Source organism: Macaca mulatta, chromosome 10 (genome assembly GCF_049350105.2).
Source record: "Macaca mulatta isolate MMU2019108-1 chromosome 10, T2T-MMU8v2.0, whole genome shotgun sequence".
NCBI classification, from domain to species: Eukaryota; Metazoa; Chordata; class Mammalia; order Primates; family Cercopithecidae; genus Macaca; species Macaca mulatta.
This window is the reverse complement of record NC_133415.1, coordinates 82,852,043-82,869,670: the sequence shown is the minus strand read 5'-3', so window position 1 is coordinate 82,869,670 and position 17,628 is coordinate 82,852,043. Positions and strand designations below refer to the sequence as shown.

Genomic DNA, 17,628 nt, shown 5'->3' with positions numbered 1-17,628 from the left:
TGGGGCCTTGGGCAAGTGCCACCCACCCCCACGCTGACCTCAGATCTTCTAGCTATAAAATGAGACTGGACCAGAAAAGAGATTCCAAACTCCAATGCCAGGCCGCTAACAAACAACACAGACCAGTTATAAGAGCAAGAGCTCTGGTAAGAACTCTGACAAAGTACCACAAAGCTTTTTTTTTTTCCCAACCCCCTTTTGTTGACTTGCTAAGAAGCCTACACTTACTTGGGTGGTGACATTAACCCAAATCAGTGCAGACCCCGTTATTCATTCAGCAAAGATTTATTGAGGGCCTGTGGTGGACTGGCACTAGTCTAGGCACAAGGGACTAAATAAAGCATAAAATAGGCATCTATCCTTACCTTTCTGAAGCTTATATTCTAAAGACATAAAATAAATAAATACATACATAAATATGTTAGCCTTTGCTAAGGACGGTGGAGAAGAACAAAGCATGGGAAGAAAGAGGAGTGCTCTGGGAGGACGGGTTGTATTTTAAACACAGTGGTCAGAGAAGATTCACTGAGAGGGTGACCTTGGAGCAAAAACCTGAACACGGGGCAGAGATCTGGGAGAAGAGCATACCAGGCAGAAGGAACAGCATGTGCAGAGGCCCTGAGGACGTGATGAGCAAGAAGGTAGGGTGGCTAGAGCAGAGTGAATGAGGGGGAGAGGTGATGAGGTCAAAGAGATAAGCGGGGGTCAGGGGAGGGATGCACAGAACTTTACATCAGCCAAAGAGCAACTGGGTAGAGTTTGTAGGAGATAATGAGACCTGCATCATCCGGGAGAGAGATGGTGGTGGCTTGGACCAGGGATGGTGCAGTGAAGATGCTGAAAGGTGTCAGATTCTGTGACTGTGTCAGCCTGTTTCCTCATCTGTAAAATGCATATACTGTGCAGAGAATAAAAGCTGACAAGTTTTTCTGATAGATGTGAGAGTGTTGGCCTACCTGACTGGAATGATGGGATTGCCATTAACTGAAATGAGGGAAGCTGCAGAAAAACAGATTTTTAAGGCAAAATCAGAAATTCATATTTTGGATGTATTAATTTTGAGATACTCTGTTAGACCAAAGTGGTGATGTCCTGAAGTCCTGTTGTTGTCCGTGTCTCCAATGACTGGTTTGGGGTTTTTCTTTCCTTTTCTTTTTTTTGCAAGTAGACTTAAGAAAGCATAAAATGCCGGGCGCAGTTGCTCAAGCCTGTAATCCCAGCACTTTGGGAGGCCGAGACGGGTGGATCACGAGGTCAGGAGATCGAGACCATCCTGGCTCACACGGTGAAACCCTGTCTCTACTAAAAAAATACAAAAAACTAGCCAAGCGAGGTGGCGGGCGCCTGTAGTCCCAGCTACTCAGGAGGCTGAGGCAGGAGAATGGCGTAAACCCGGGAGGCGGAGCTTGCAGTGAGCTGAGATCCGGCCACTGCACTCCAGCCTGGGCGACAGAGCGAGAAAAAAGAAAGAAAAAAGAAAAAAAAAAGAAAGCATAAAATGAATCTGTAGTCAGGAACCTCTCAGATACAAACTAGTATAGTATTTCAGATTAAGATTTTGAACAGGGAGAAAGATGTAACATACATTAATAACATTAAGAATAAGAATATATTCAGGCAAATAAATAATTACAGCTATTTATGGAGTGCTGTCCCTATGCCAGGTCCTTGCTAGGCATTTCACATGTGTTATTGCTCGCTGTGATTATACTCATGCACAACTGTAATTAGCCCCATTTGACAGATAAGGAGAATGAGGCTTAGAGGAGTGAAGCGGCATTCCCACTGTCATAAAGATGGTAAGTAGTGGAGTTTGGAATTCAAATTTCCAAATCCAGTCATATTTGATCTAAAATTCAGTTGCATTTGATGCTCAAGCCAAGGTTTCTTTCTGTCAGGTTAGTCTGCTTCTCAGTAAAAGGGGAAAACTCATTCTGAGATAGATAAAGGGTGGCCAGGCGCGGTAGCTCATGCCTGTAATCCCAGTACTTTGGGCAGATCACAAGGTCAGGAGTTTGAGACCAGCCTGGCCAATATGGTGAAACCCCATCTCTACTAAAAATACAAAAATTAGCCAGGGGTGGTGGCGGGCACTTGTAGTCCCAGCTACTGGCTGAGGCAAGAGAATCACTTGAAACCAGGAGGCGGCGATTGCAGTGAGCCGAGATCGTGCCACTGCACTCTAGCCTGGGCGACACAGCGAGACTCCATCTCAAAAAAATAAAAATAAGTAAAAATAAAAGATAAAGGGCCTTTAAAATAGGACATAGTTGTTTGTAGAATCTCTCTTTTAAAACATTTTTGAATGCTTACTTTGGCTAAATTAAGAGGTAGGGCAGCTTCTCCAGAGAAGGAGAACTTATTAGGAGAGGCATTTATTAATCACCCACCCTCTTCCAGCAAGTGTGAGCCACACTGGGCATTGTTGAGGCCCTGGATCTTATCGAAGGTGAAAGAATTCAGCATGGCATGGGGAAGTGCCACTGGGAATCAGGTGGACAGCGATCAGCTGCTGAGGACAGCAGGCAGCTGCAGCTGGAGAGGGAGAAGGGAGCTGAGAGGAGAGATGAAGGAGCTGCTGCGAGATGGGCTCCTGGGCTAAAACAGGCATGGTTGGGTGCGCAGGGCTCCGTGTCTCCCTGCTGAGCCCCTGGGAGCTGCAGGAAGATAGATGAACCTTGGCTTCCAACAGGAGCGGCATGCCTGGAACCGTTGGTGGGATTAGAATGAGCTGGCCCTGCTTCTACGGCTCCATTGTGGCCTTTGGCAAGTCTTCACTTTTCTGTCTAGAAAATGTGGCAGTTGGGACTCGATTGTCATGAAATGCCAGGAAAGAGAGTGTGTGTGCACGAGTGACAGGGAGGGAATGCAAGTGCAAGAGAGAGCCTGAGTGATTTCATGTGGTTTCTTGTTTTGTATTACCAAGAATGAGGAAGCTCTCTGATCTCAGGTTGCGTGGGGGCTTTGTCTGTGGAAAGGGGCTGTCCTCACAGGCAGAGCAGATGACATCTCCACATCCCTTTAGTCCTTTGATCTGTGTGTTCCATGTGTCCTTCAGTCTCACATGAGCAAAGCATAGCACACACAGGGCAACTTTGGGGAGCTCTGAGGGCACCATCTTTCCTTAGGACCCGCTTTGCAGACTCCCAGTGGACCATCATCTTGCCCTGCAGCCAACCCTATGCAAAAATGTTCCTTCTAACATTCATTTTAGGGATATCTTTATTTCTCCCAAAGAACCAATTTTTTTCCTGCCCTCCCATAACCATGAGAACAATAAAACTGAGCATACTTTCCCTGTTGGCATCAGTGGTCAGGAAACTTGCAATTGAGTCTCAATGTCATTATTGCCACGATGTATTTGTGGTCAGCATGGATATTTCCTTCTTCCCTGGGCCTCAGTCTCAATGCATATTTTTTTGCATGTCATTTATGAGCTGCCTTAAAATGGTCAGGACTTCTCCTGTCATACCCCTAGGCCTTCCTTCCAAGACTTCTTTACTTGAAAAGGTACACTTTGTTCTGATTTTTTTTTTTTATTTTTGCCCTGGTGAGGGCAAGGGTTGTGGTACAGAAGCCTCACTGCTAGATTCAGCAGTCTAGCCCCAAGCCCAGGCTCTGTCCCTGACTTTCTGGGTAACCTCAGGCAACTAACATGGTTTTTCTGGGTTTTGGTTTCTTTCTCTATAGAATGATAGGTTGTGATGAGGTCTACTCCAGATCCTTTCCATTCTGATTCTGAGAGTGTGTTAGTCTCTGTTGGTACTTGGGGTAAATGCCAGGGGATTACGGACATGACTCCAGGATCCTAAGAATCAAGGCAGAAATCTGGAAAAAAAATGAGAATCTATAGGGATGGAAGTCTCACCATTTTCCTCATCCTGTGATGCTTTAGAGCTGGAAGCTTGGGAGAAGGGGGAGGGGAGAGAAGCCGGACTGAGGCTTGACAGCTCTATCAGTCAGGAAACCCAGGGAAGCATATGCTGTGGCCAAGGTTGCTGAAGGGCCTCCATCTGCCAGGAGCCACTTGCCAGGCAGCCACCAAGCTGGGGCTGGCACCACTGCCCCTCCGTTCCTCACATTTCTCCATGGGTGTTTGCAGAGGGGCAGCCCTGGAGCAGCTGGGATGGTGGAAGCATGGGAACCAGTGCTCCCCCTACTACTCCCTACCCAGACAGGAGGCCTGCCAGACATTGCTCTGGAAAGCCATCCCAGGTCAGTTGGCCTAGCAGAGGTTGCCAGTCACTTCAGAGTCACTCACGCCTGGGCCTGCTGACGTCCCCTGAGGTGATAAAGCAAGAATTATTTCTGAAGAAGGGAAAAAGAGAGATCTCCTTTGACAGGTAATAGTGATAGCAAGAAATGTTCAGTCCTCTAATTTCCCAAGAACTGCCCCCATCCCTCCATTCATTACCTTGGTTGGATCCCGAAGAGACAGGCAGGGCCAGGAAGGTGGTGCCTTCCTGAGTGAATGCATGAGATAGCTGAGACGAACAGAGGTCAAAGACCCAAGGTCACCAAGAGGGATGATGTGATATAGCTCAGAGGACATGCGGGTCTCTCAGTGGTGGGCTTGCATAGCACCTGGGCTGCTGGGTGGGATGCAGCAGTTGTTGGAAGAGGAAAGAGCAGTGCTCTTCATGGAAAGGGCTTCTCCTTTGCCTGTGAGGCTGATTCTTAGAGGAACAGGGAGAGTCACTAGTTAGGAAGAAGGCACAAGAATTTTTTTTTCCTTTTTCTTTTTTTTTTTGAGACGGAGTCTCCATTCTGTCACCCAGGCTGGAGTGCAATGGCGTGATCTCGGCTGACTGCAACCTCCACCTCCCAGGCTCAAGTGATTCTCCTGCCTCAGCCTCCCGAGTAACTGAGATTACAGGCACTCACCACTTTGCCCAGCTAATTTTTCTATTTTTAATAGAGACAGATTTTTGCCATATTGGCCAGGCTGGTCTTGAAATTCTGACCTCAGGTGATCCACCCACCCCGGCCTCCCGAAGTGCTGGGATTACAGGTGTGAGCCATGTGTCTGGCCAAGAATTTCTTTTTAAACAACTTTCTAGAGTATGCTTACCTCTTATGTCTGTGATGTCCTGCTTTTATGGAAGCATGAGCAGCCCAAAATGCAGGTATATACCTGCTCATCTCCATTGTGGTATCTTAGAGTCTCATGGAAAAGAAGGTTTTTTCTTTTATGCAGCAGAACGATAAGTGTCCCAGGTCTACTGTATTATGAGACCTTCATGATGCAATAGAAATGCAGGTGCCCATGACCTGGAAATCCAGGGTCCAGCCCTTGGTGACTCTTGTAACCTCTGGGGCTTCAGGTTTGCCATAGATCAGATGGACTAGTCTCCACCTGTCCTCCCTCTATGGGGAACTTGTGAGGATTCAACGAAGTTGTGAATATGCAAGAGCTTTAGGGGCAACCTGTCTCCTCCAGGCTGACCCAGAGTCAGGAGCTCTAGGTAAGCATCCTGGGCCCAGTTACCTGAAGTCAGGTAGAGGCAGGAGCACTGACTCTTGCTCCCCTTCTGCTGCAACTTGCTGAGCCATTCTGGGAGAGTCCCTACCCCTTTCTGGACCATGCCTGTCTTTTTATTAATACAACGGTTCATTTAAATACACACACACACACACACGTGTGTGTGTATATATAATGGAGTCAGGGCAATGGTGGTTCACACCTGTAATCCCAGCAACTCAGGAGGTGACACTGGGAGATTTCTAGAGGCTAGGAGATTGAGACCACCAAGAGCAACATAGTGAGACCCCACCTTTAAAAAAATAAAAAAATAGATTAGCCAGGTGAGGTGGCTACTAGAGAGGTTAAGGCAGGAGGATCACATGAGCCCAGGAGTTTGAGTCTACAGTGAGCTATGATTTTGCCACTGTACCCCAGCCTAGGTGACAGAGTGAGACCCTGGCTCTAAGAAAAATAAAATAAAATATATATTACATGTATTTTTAAAAACTTGTTTTTTATTGAGATATAATTTATATTCCATAAAACTTATCCTTTTAATGGCCGGATGCAGTGGCTCCCACCTGTAATCCAAGTACTTTGGGAGCAGGGAGGCCAAGGAGAGTGGATTGCTTGAGGCCAGGAGTTCAAGACCAACCTGGCCAACATGGAGAAACCCCATCTCTACTAAAATATACAAAAATTAGCCGGGTGTGGTGGTGTATGCCTATAATCCCAGCTACTTGAGAGGGTGAAGCATGAGAATCACTTGAACCCAGAAGGCGGAGGTTGCAGTGAGCCAAGATCGTGCCATTGCACTCCAGCCGGGCAACAGAGTGAGACTCTGTCTCAAAAAAAAAGAAAAATTAACCTTTTAAAATGTACAACTGAGGGATTTTAGTATACTCCCAAAATTATATAACCATCACCACTATCTACTTCTAAAAAGTTTTCATCTTCCCAAAAAAGAAATCCCATTCTCATTACCAGTCATTCTCTGTTTCTTCTTCCCTTCCAGTGTGTTTTCTCTCTGTATGCTTTTGTCTGTGCTGGACATTTCATATAAATGGAATCATGCAATATGTTGCCTTTCGTATCTGGCTTCTTTCATTTAGCATAATGTTGTCAAGGGTCATCTATGTTGTAGCATGGATCAGTAATACTTCATTCCTTTTATAGCTAAGTATTCCATTGCATAGACGCATCACATTTGTTTATCCATTCTTTTGATGGACATTTGGGTTGTTTCCACCTCTTAGCTATTGAGAATAGTGCTACTGTGAACATTCTTATACAAGTTTTTGTTTGAACATCTATTTTCCATTCTTTGGGGTATATACCCAGCAGTAGAATTGCTGGTTCATATGGCAATTCTATGTTTAACTTTTCGAGGAACCACCAAACTGTTTTCCATAGCAGCAGCATCATTTTACATCCCCACCAGCAATGCATGAGAGTTCCAACTTCTCCACCTCCTTGACAACACTTGTTATTGTCCATCTTTTTCATGCTAGCCATCCAAGTAAATGTAAAGCAATATCTCATTGTGGAAAATAAGTATTCCATAGATTTTTAACCTGAAAACTCATTTTAAAAAAGTAGTCTTACTTCACACCTTCCATATGTAAAACATATATGAGAGGAGCCTCTTCAGGTGAAATGGGGAAGGAGGCCTGAGCCACCCCTCTCAGTAGGTGCAGAGGCAAGTCCTCTGGGGTGGTTTGAAGACCTAGGCTCAATGCCCTTCAGCTCTGGAGTCTGAGTCTAAGGAGAATCTGAGGACTGGAGACACGTCATGTGTAGCAGCTGCCTCAGCCCTCAACCTATCCTGGTTGCCTGGGGAACCTCCTCACAGCATTTGGCCAAGTTGTGCGTCTGCCTTGCCGCTGTGTTGGGGTTGCCACAGTGAGAAGAAGTTGGATGGCACCTCATCTGTGGTCCCAGATTTGAGGGTGGCTTGTGCAGGAAACAGGAAGCAAGGTGGAGAAATGCCAGCAAGTCCTGGAAGGAAGATCCTTGGTTTTGTTGACAAAGGAGGAGCAGAGGCACATAGTGGCTGCTGAGGCCATAGTCAGTGCAGGGTTTACTGAACTCCTCAGCTGTGAATAGCCCTGATAGTGCTAATCTTCTGAGATCTAGAATGCAGCTTCTGGAACACTCCCAGGCCTGTCTTCTATTCCCACCTCTCTGCATTAGCATTCTAGGAGCACCAGGCGCTCTGCTGTTTGATGGGTGGAATGTTCTGCGTTCTAGTGTTGCCTTGGCAAAGAGAGGATCCCTCCCAAGTTCTGCTCTGTTGATTGCAACGCTCTGCTTTCCACAGCTGTCAGTGGTTTGAGTCATCAGACACAGATTGTTCTGTTCCCTTGGATTTTAGGATAGCTTTCTTCTTGTATCAATGGCTAATTCTTTGAAAGAAGATAAATTATAGTACATACAGGGACTTTTGCTTAGCTGGAATATTAGATTAACCCAAGCACCTGGTTTTTCCCCCATGACTTGTTGATTGAGTAAAATGCTATCATGTCTCTTTGAAGAATGGAGCTTCCTAATTTTACATATGTGGAAACTGAGACCCAAAAGTCCTAGTAATGAAGGAGAAGGAAGCATCAATGAGAAGCCCATAATTTCATTAACAGCCCTGGAATTAGAGAATGTTAGATCCAGAGCACCTTAGAGACCATCTAATCTGACTCTTTGGTCTATCCAATGTGCTTGTTTAAAACATTGTGTTACCAACAATTGTGTGTTGACTGGGTTTGTTTTTATGAAATTTCCCAGGGGATGGTGTTCCCGGAGTTTTGGTCCAAGGCATAGCATCCTAAGTGGCCGAGACAGTGATAGGAGAAGTCATTTGTGGAAAGGCTGTGGGTGGGGCCTAAAGAAAGAGTGCAACGTATGCTTGAGGACAGACAGGGAAGGTGCTGCAGACAGGACAAACAGCCCATGTAGAGATGCAGATTTGGGAGTGACTAGCTGAAGTCTCCCGGATGTATCAGAGAGCCAGTTGGAAAAGGTGTCAATGGGAGGGCCTTAAACAGCCACATCAAGAGCTTTGCTCTGATTTTTACCTAATCTGGGACTTCCAAGGAATTTTGAACAGGATCCAGGCCCTTTTCTCCATTGTTCCTGCCATGACCCTGGCCCAGGCCCTCCTAATTTCTCCCCTGGTTGGTAACCTCCTAACTGGTATCCCTCCCTTTCCACACAGGCTGCCTACCCAGGAACTTTCTAAAATGCAAATATGATTGTGCCCCTTTCCTATAAAGCACTTGCATGGCTTCCTGTTGCGCACAGGACAAGATCCTGGCTTAGGTGGCTCTGTGTGGCCTTCCCCCCTCCTCCTGCAGCCTCATTCCCACTGTACTTCTGCCCTCACTGGGCTCCCTAGTTTCCAAGCAGCCAGCTGTCACTCACTGCCTGTGTCCAGGCTTCTCCTTCCCTCCCATTTGCTGCTGCTGCCTGGTGAACTCCTATTCATCCCTCAAAATGCAGTGCAAATTCCTTGTGTAGGGAAGCATTCCTGGATCCTCCTGAATACACTATTATGCCTTGAATGTGTTTCTGTTTTGAAGTTCACTTCATGTTACTTCCAAAATACTGGCTGCTCCCATGTTTTAGTGTTTATTGTGTGATAGGTACTGGCCCAAGCCCCGTACTCACATTATTTTACGTTATTCTCACAGTAACCATGTGAGGTGTGCTCATTACAGCCCCAGTTACAGGTATGGGCACTGAGGCTCAGAGAAGTGGTGTGACTTGCCCAAGGCATGCAGCTGAAGGGCGATAGAGGTGGCATTTAGCCCAGAGCAGTTCATATCGATTTCTGCAGTCATTAGTCTCCTGCTCCCTGGACCCCCATTGTTGGGGGGCTTAGGAAGTGTTGAGCATTTGAGGGAGCAGTCAAAGGAGTGGATGCAGCAGGGTTGCTATGGTGTGGACAAGATGGGGAAGTGGAGGGAAGTTCAGTGAGGGCAGGGGCTGGGTTTACTCTGGAGCTAAAATGATGAGAGACTATCAGCCCAGCTTCCCGCAGTTAGAGGGTTTTCTTTCTACCTTCCTTTCCAAGTGGCAGCCTCTGGCCACCTGGGGAGAGGCCTGTGGGACTCCAGGCTAAGCAGGTGGCATAGTGACAAACACCATGGCAACCTGCCTCCTTTCTGGGGCCTAGAAGGGAGGGAGGACCTGAGAGAGCACAGGGTGCACACTGAGTTTTCTGAGTGAGATCCTGAGAAGTGGCTCCCTTTGGGCCTGGGTGGCCTCTGCCCTCCCATGAGGGACCCTGCCTACAAGGTCCCATCCCAGTAGGGGAAATGCCTCTTCCACCTTTGTCCCTGATGAATAGCTGGCTCTGGGTTCCCAGGAGACTGTTAGCTGTACCCAGGTACAAATGCCATCCCCTTCCCTCCCCCACACCCGGGAGGAAGGAAGAGGGAACTCAAGAGGAGGCAGGTGTGGGGTTGCCAAGCAAGGTAGTGGCAGGGACAGCTGGGACAAGGCCCTCATTGTAGCAAGGCCACACACAGCTCTAAGACAAACCAGGCATTTTGCCTGCTTCCCAGGACTGGGCCTAGCACTCTGCCTGGACCTTCCTGGCTCCTTAGAACACTCACTCACGCTGGCTTGGAAGAGCCCATCCTCAGATATGAGTCCTGCCTCTGCTGGAAAGTCCTCCTGAAGGCTCAGCCTCCTTTTTGTATCCTCCCAAAAGCCAGAAGGGCAGGGGCGAAGGTGGGAGAGTTGTTAGTGAAGCCAGGCTGACCAGAAGCCAGAGCATGTCACACCTGCAGCTGTGTGACCTTGGGCCCAAATGCAATAACAAAGCCGGCCTTGAAGGATTGCTGCTTGAAGTAATGGGCCAAGGCAGACGAGAGCACTCAGCATGGCCACCTTGCCACAGAAGGATTCAGTCAATGGCAGGTGATCCTTGGAGCCCTTACCCATGTCTCCCTCTGCACCCTAAGCTGTCAAGATCTTCCTGTGCCCAGGAGGCAGTGAGCCATTTATGGCCATCCTCATAAGCATGGAGGAGCACTGATGTCCTCTCACCCCCAAATCACCCCTCCTCCATGGTTCCTACTCTAGGGGCCAGCCCTACAGTTCCAGGAGGCCCTGCCTGGGTGACTGGGGCATGATGAGTGGGAAGCATTGCCAAGCTGGGGCAAGCAGCTCAGGTGACAAGCGTGGTGTCGGCAGGTCCTGCAGCCCAGCACCCGACACCTCCAGGCAGACAATGCTGGCTGTGTCCAGACCCTCCAGGGGAACAGGCCGTGTTCTATGTCCCCGCCAGGAAACAGGCCATCTGAGCAGTGCCTTTGTCCACTCAGGAGGCAGCCCCGCCACTGGCTGGGATGACCAGGCTCCAGGGAGGCCCTGACGTGGGAAGGGGGTGGTCCCCGGGCCAGAGACTCTGGGGTTTGAGATCCAGCCCCTCAGCATCTGATGTTGACCGGGTTTCGATATTGGCTCTGCCACACACCTGGGATGTGACTTGGCCAAGTCCTTCCCTCTCGGTGGCTGGATTCCTTATCTGTAAAAGGGGACTAATCACAGCACTTCCTCATAGGGTTGTTGAGAGGAGTCAATGGCATAATGTACGTAGCGTGGTTGGCACGAGGTCTGGTGTGGAGTGGGGCTCGGTGAATGCTTCCCTCCAGCATGGGGAGAGGTCCGGGCATGACATCCTCAGCCAAGTCTCCTGGAACCCAGGCTGCTGTCCCCAGTCCCTGCTGTGAGCGTGGAAAGAGGGGACTGAGGTCTCTGGAGCTGGCACAGGACCAGCACATTGGCTGCAAAGAGCCCAGGTTCACCACTCTGCCCCAGACTCCAGTAACTCTGGGCTAATGCCCAGTATAGCCCTCTTCCTCACAACAGCGAAAATCCAGCCCAGCATGGGGCCTCTCCTCTCCTGAAACCCCGGAAAGGCTGCCCTTGGAGCCCAAGCCTCTACCCAGGAAAGAAGCCTGAGGACTCGGGGGCAGGAACCAGGGGCTTGAGTCTACCTGCCCACTTAGCAAGAGGCCCAGTGATGGGTCTTTCTAGACATGAACGCTTCCTCCTGGGTCCACTCACTGGGACACCCGCAGCGGAGGGCCTCTGCTCCCATCCACCCCAGTGCTCTTCTGCTTTAAGTCTGTGCCCCTACATTCCTGGTAGATGCCAAAACCAGCATGCGCATTGCATGGGTGGGTGCAGATATGCCTGTGTGCCGTGTGGGTGCGGGAGGGCCTGGCTGCATGTCCTGTGCCATGGGCTGGCTGCCTGAGCACATTCGTGGAGGCACGTGTGGCACGTCTTGGAATGGCAGGGACATGGTACCTTCTCGTGTTGGTGTGTATCCATATGTCTTTCTACACATGTGCTGGTATGTTGGTCTGTCTTGTCTCCCCTGTAGACGGGAAGCCCCGAACCACGCGCCAACTGGGAAGGTGATGGTCGGCGAGACCAGCCCATCCTAATTCGGGGTTCCTGGTCCTGCTCCAGGAGTCCTACGGCCTGCAGCCCCTACCAGAGAGGGAGGACTGAACAGCAAGGGGGTGTGTGGGTCTGAGTATCAGGGTCCAGGGGAAGAAGCAGGCCTGGCTTGTAGAGTAGAAGACTCAGTACCAGCAGTCAGGAGGCCCTGTTCCTGAAGCCTCTGTGACCTTGGGCACAGCCTTCACTCTGTCTGGGGCACATTCACTCATCTGGAGAACACAGGGTTGGACTGATGATTTTTAGCCACTCCTGACAGTTGTGGTTTTAAGTTGGGTGGTGGGAACCTGTGCACCAGCCCCATTCAATTCACTGGTGGAGGCAGCCGTGGCCTGCCAGGCCCTCGCTCCTGGGGTGTCCTGCCGAAGGGTGAGAAGAGAAGCCATGCCGGGCAGCGGCCCCAGCGAGAGGATGACGTGGCCTGGCCCGGCCCTTTCTGCGGGCCCCCCAACCCGCCCTCTCTCCTCAGCCCCTGGGATACCACCCATCCCACCACTTACTCGGACCCGCAGCCTCATGGCCATGTCCCTGCCGGGAAGTCGACGGACCTCTGCTGGATCCCGCAGGTGAGTCTCCCCCTTGCTCAGAGCCTAGGCTTCGGAGGGCGGGAGGCGGGCGCGGGCCTGTCTCCACCTGCCACCGACTTGCAGTGTGTCTTTGAGCAAATCATTTCCCATTCCCATCTTTAAAATGGGCTTGCTAACACCTGCCTCCTCCTGGAACTATTCAATGGCTCAAATGACACAGAGTGGATGTGAGAGTTCTCGGAACGCGTAAACCACTGGATTCCTACCAACAGTAGCCTCATCAATACTGTTTGATTTTTCACAATGACTGGAGGGGAGTCGTGTAGTCATCCACTCAGACTCACCTGGTGTCCCTTGATTTTTACCTCCGGGGGTCCCTCCTCCTGTCCCCACCCCTGTATGCCCCATTCTTTTCCACCTCTGTCTCAATCTATGCAGGGATCTCCTCCCCTGGGTTTGGGGAACCCCAGAAGTTGAGGACCTTGATAAGCACATATGAGGCCCCACCCTTGCCCCGCAGCCCTGCCGGCCTCCATTCTTGTCCCTGGGGAGCCAGGAGGACCAGCCTTCTTCTGGTTTTCCATCTTGATTTGCACTGTCTGTTCTGTCACCCCTGTCTGTGCGTCTCTCTCTCCCTGCTTCTCTCCCCTGCGGTGACCCCAAAGCGGGGGCACTTTGGGCCGCAGCGGCCTGGCAGTGTTCGCCCAGTGTCCGCAGCTGCCCGCCAGCCAGAACGAGCACCTGCCTCTTCTTCCTGCCTCCAGGCGCACCTCTCCACCCGTGAGCGTGCGGGATGCCTACGGCACCTCTTCGCTCAGCAGCAGCAGCAATTCCGGCTCCTACAAGGGCAGTGACAGCAGTCCCACGCCAAGGTAATTGGCCCCTCCTCTCTGGTCCTGGCCCTGCTGGCTGGGAACAGGTTGTCCTGGGGTGGGGCAGGTAGGGGAGCAGGATCGTGTTCTAACCACCCCCGACGCCAGCATAGTCGCTGGCTGTGTGACCTTGAGCAGGTCACTTCTCCTTTATGAGCCTCAGTTCCTGTCTGTAAGATGGATATGACAATATGCAGCTGTACATTAAAAAAAAAAATACAGTGGCTTAAACAAACTAGGGGTGATGCTTGTAGAATAAGGAGCCAGGGGTTAGCAGCTCCCTGAAGTGTCAGGACCCCATGCCTTCTCTCCATGCTCCACCATCCTTAGTGTACAGCTTTTGTCTTTGTCATCACAGGTGGCTTCTGTACCTCCAGGTATCAGGCCTGCCCTCCGGGAAGGAACAGGTGGAAAGGACCAAAGCCCTCCTCAGAGGTTGTTTTTCTGAGAGGGACACCTTGCCCCCAAATCCTGCCAGTTCTTGCTGGCTGGAACTGGGTCATGTGAATAACTCTAGCTGCAGGGCCAATTAGTGTCTTCCCCAGAACAGCACCACCCCAGACAAAATGAGGGTTCTGCTACGAAGAAAGCAAGATGAGTGCTGGGAAGCAGCCTACAGCGTCTACCATCATGCACTTCTCAGGGGAACACTTTGAGAGTGGCAGAGGTGGAATTGGCTTGGAAGGCGAAATGTTATGAATGCAGCAGATGCCAAGTTGTAGTCTTGGGTGAGGTGAACTTGGACTCACAAAGCAGGATCATGTTGGAGAAGCAGGTGTAGGGGAGCTGTGGGTCCTTGAAGACCAGGAAGCAAGAGCTATCATGGTAGGCCTTGTCCTGCTTCCCCAGCATTGAAATACAAGTGAGAGGTTGGGGCATGTGGGGATGAGCATAGGCTCTGGATTTGGTCTCTTCCTGTCTTCAGCCTCCATTTCCTTTCTTTAAAGTGGAGCTAATAACTCAGAAGCTTCAGTGACTTGATATCTACACACCGCCTGTGCATCCTAGTTGGCCGATAGTTGATACCTCCTGTCGTTAGAGCTTTGATCTGACTTAAGGCCAGGAGATGCCCGGCCTGCGGCTCCCATGGCTGGAGCACCTCCTGGGAGGGCTCAGTGGAGAGGATGTCATTTGTGTGACTCGATGTCCCGAGCCACTGAAACAGCAGCTCTTAGATTTCCATCATGACACATGTGATGGGTAACACCCATGTGCAGGACCCATACCCCAGCATCCTGGCTGTAACACCACCCCAGAGACTGGGGGACATAGGAGTAAGGTGTTAACTTACATTTTGAAAACCATATAATTGGCAACTTAATACTTTTCTATTAGTAACGGATTTTGTAACACATCTCATAACTGCAGCCCATGGAGATAATCCCAACCCCGGGGCTGAGAATTGCTCCCAGTCTTCTTACCCACAGTGAAGGTTGCTGCCCCTGGGTGAGCAGTGGGGCCACAGTTAGGTCCCCTCTGCAAAAAGCCAGGCTTTCCAAGGCAGGAATAGCTGAGAAACATGCACCGTAGCATATTTTTTTTTCTAATTTTAGTTTATATATATATGTATACTTACATATATTTTACAAAGATAGAGCTAGTGACTAAAAATGTGTATGTGTTAAATTTTATATTGGGGAAAAATACTCATGAAAGCAAAATGAAAAATGTAAAATAGTTACTTCCTCTCTAATCCTCAATCCTTACTAGTTTAGCTAATCTTGGTTTCCCCACTCCTACCACCCCTTGCCAAGGGGTGACTCCTCCACCCCTTGCCAAGCAGAGAGGAGACCTGCGTGACTTGGCTTGAGTTAACCTAGGGGCCATGAGGTGGGTACATAGAAGAAAACCATGTCTCATTCAACTTCTGTAACCACTTTCTCTTTGACAGTTTACAACTTACAAGTACTTCTTCCTCGGTAAACACTATACAGCATCCATGGAACTTTTAAAACTGCCTCCAGCTTGGCTGCTTCAGCAAATGGGCCTCACCAGGGCCTGCCTTTTCCAGGCTCATAAAGGGGCATTGCCCCTCCCTAGACCTGCCAGTCACTCTCCCCTCAAGGAGCAGAGTTGGATGGATGGGAACAAGGCCTGAGTCTCTAGTCGCGTGAGAACATGTCCAGGTTTTAAGCCAAGATCCAAGGTTTCTTTATGAGCAGAACAACCGGCAGCCAGGATGCTGAGAGTAGAGCTGGCTGGGCCATAGTCTGTTGTGGAGTTGGGGAGTTCTCCTTCCCTCTGAAAGCCTGGCCCTCCCTCCCCTACTGGCACCTGACTGCCCTCTGGGTGGCAATTCCTTCTCCTTTGCCCTGGTAGGGTACCATGTCAGTGTCGCCCTGTGCTGGGAGCAGTGCACGTCCAGCCTGCTGCCACCCCAGAGTACCGCAGTGGACAGGTCCCTGCCCAGAGCTGGCAGGTATTCACGTTTGTGCTCCCATGTGTCCCCCGGAGGTGAAAGTGTGAACATGTGCCTGGGCTGGTGCCCTAGTACCTGTGAGTAGCTGCGAGGCACAAGTGTGTCTCCATGTTTGTGGGCATGTAGGTGCGAACGGACTGGGAATTGACATCCCAGGAAGTGTGCATGCATGTAGTGCACACCCACATGTACACAGCGGGGCTGAGGAGTGAGAGTGCCAGGGCGTGTGTGGAGAGAGCTGTGCCTGCGCCTGTCTGCCTTCCCTGTCCCCAGGCTGTGAGGGGTCTTGGTTCTAGAGAGGAGAGCTTCTGCCTCCACCTCTCTAGAACCTCCTCTGAGGAGGTGAGTCCTTGGCTGCCATGCAGACCCAGAATCTGCCACTTACACCTGAGTTTCCAGCCTTCAGGCTCATTCTCTGGGTTGGAAGACGAGGTACCTGGGTTCTGGGATGCACCACTGGGATTGCCTGAGGGCCTCGGGGCAAGAGCTAACCTCTCTGAGGCCAGCGGCCCCTCTAAAAGATGAAGACAGTCCCTACTTCCAGGGTTGCTGTAAGGATTGACGGCATTGGTCAAGCGCTTGGCCTGGTTCCAGGCTTACACATGTGCTCTGGGATATATCTCCCCACCCAGCCATAACTAGAGCAGCCCGGAAGCCTGCATCCTGACACTGGTTTTCACTTAGAGGAACTCTACTGAAACCCACCTGCCAGAAGGCTGAGGGTTCTCCTGCCTTGTGTGGGAGGCCTGGCTTGGAGCCATCTGGTGGCCAGGGGTGGTGAGGCTGGCGTCCCCTTGCTCCCCAGAGGTAAACCACCTGTGCCTTGCCTGACCTCTTCCTCCCTCCCTGATGATGGGCATCCCCTTGCAGGCGCTCCATGAAATACACGCTGTGCAGTGACAACCATGGCATCAAGCCCCCGACCCCGGAGCAGTACCTGACCCCCCTGCAGCAGAAAGAGGTGTGCATCCGGCACCTGAAAGCCCGGCTGAAGGACACGCAGGACCGGCTCCAGGACCGGTGAGCAGGTGGCCACGAGCAGCCCTGGGGGCACCCCACCAGCTAGCTCCACACTCAGAGAAACCAGGGCCCTGGCGTGCCTCTTGGAAGGAGGAGTGGCTGGGGGTCTCCCAGCATCCATCTGCTGTCTCCTTCCCAGCAAAGCCTCTTTTGAGCCCACTTGCAGACCCTCATCCCCAGCAGCTACTCACCTTGACTGCTCCACCAGGCTGCTGGGGGCCAGGTGGGAGCGGTTTCCCATGAGGGCCTATCCTGTGGGGCCTCCGGCCTGTGCTGTCCTCTCCCAGCTACAGCCTGGCGGCCCCTCTGGCTACTTCTTTTCCTCTGGCTCCCGACTTCCAGGAGTTGGAGCACAGGGCTTCTTTCTGACTTACTTGTCTCTTTTGTGGGGGAGAAACAACTCTTTATCCTTCCTTGCTTCTCCTGAGTGAGTCGCCAGAGGGCTTGTGGCCAACCTCGACTTCAGGCCCCAGAAACCTTTCTCCTCATCTACTTCCTGCTGTGGAGGATGATCATGAGAAGCCTTTTGCTGAGCTCTTCCCCAGCCCAGGTGTCTCCCAGGAGCCCCCACAGGCCTGTCTGAGCTCATTCTCAAGTGCGTAATCCCTACCCTCCCAGCTTCTACCCTCCAGCCCAGTGGCTTCATCTTTGTGATCTACACTTCAGGGTGGTGATCTCCCATTGTCTTAACTATCCTTCTCTGGACTGTGTCTATGCAAACGTGCAGCCTATTGTGAGCTGGACAAGGTGCTGTGTGGGGCTGGAGCTCAGAGCGGGCATGATGATCGCTCCTTTTTTCCTTTCTTTTTTTTTTTATACACAGCAGCTTTATTGCAATGCAACTTGCATACCATA

The 17,628-nt window shown here is 50.8% G+C and overlaps 1 protein-coding gene across 6 annotated transcripts in view; it reads left to right on the top strand.

Moving 5' to 3' along the window:
* SNPH (syntaphilin) overlaps positions 1–17,628 on the top strand; it is a 42,165-nt gene that overhangs the window by 17,708 nt on the left and 6,829 nt on the right. The window contains exons 3-6 of one of the 6 annotated variants that reach the window (XM_028828284.2): positions 11,028–11,055; positions 11,856–12,501; positions 13,227–13,334; positions 16,624–16,773. In XM_028828284.2, coding sequence (XP_028684117.2) covers positions 12,320–12,501; positions 13,227–13,334; positions 16,624–16,773 — 440 coding nt within the window. In that variant the 5' untranslated portion in view covers positions 11,028–11,055; positions 11,856–12,319. Of the gene's footprint in view, positions 1–11,027; positions 11,056–11,855; positions 12,502–13,127; positions 13,335–16,623; positions 16,774–17,628 lie in introns of all 6 variants that reach the window. The other 5 variants (XM_015149317.3, XM_015149322.3, XM_015149321.3 and 2 more) reach the window with 5 other exon arrangements.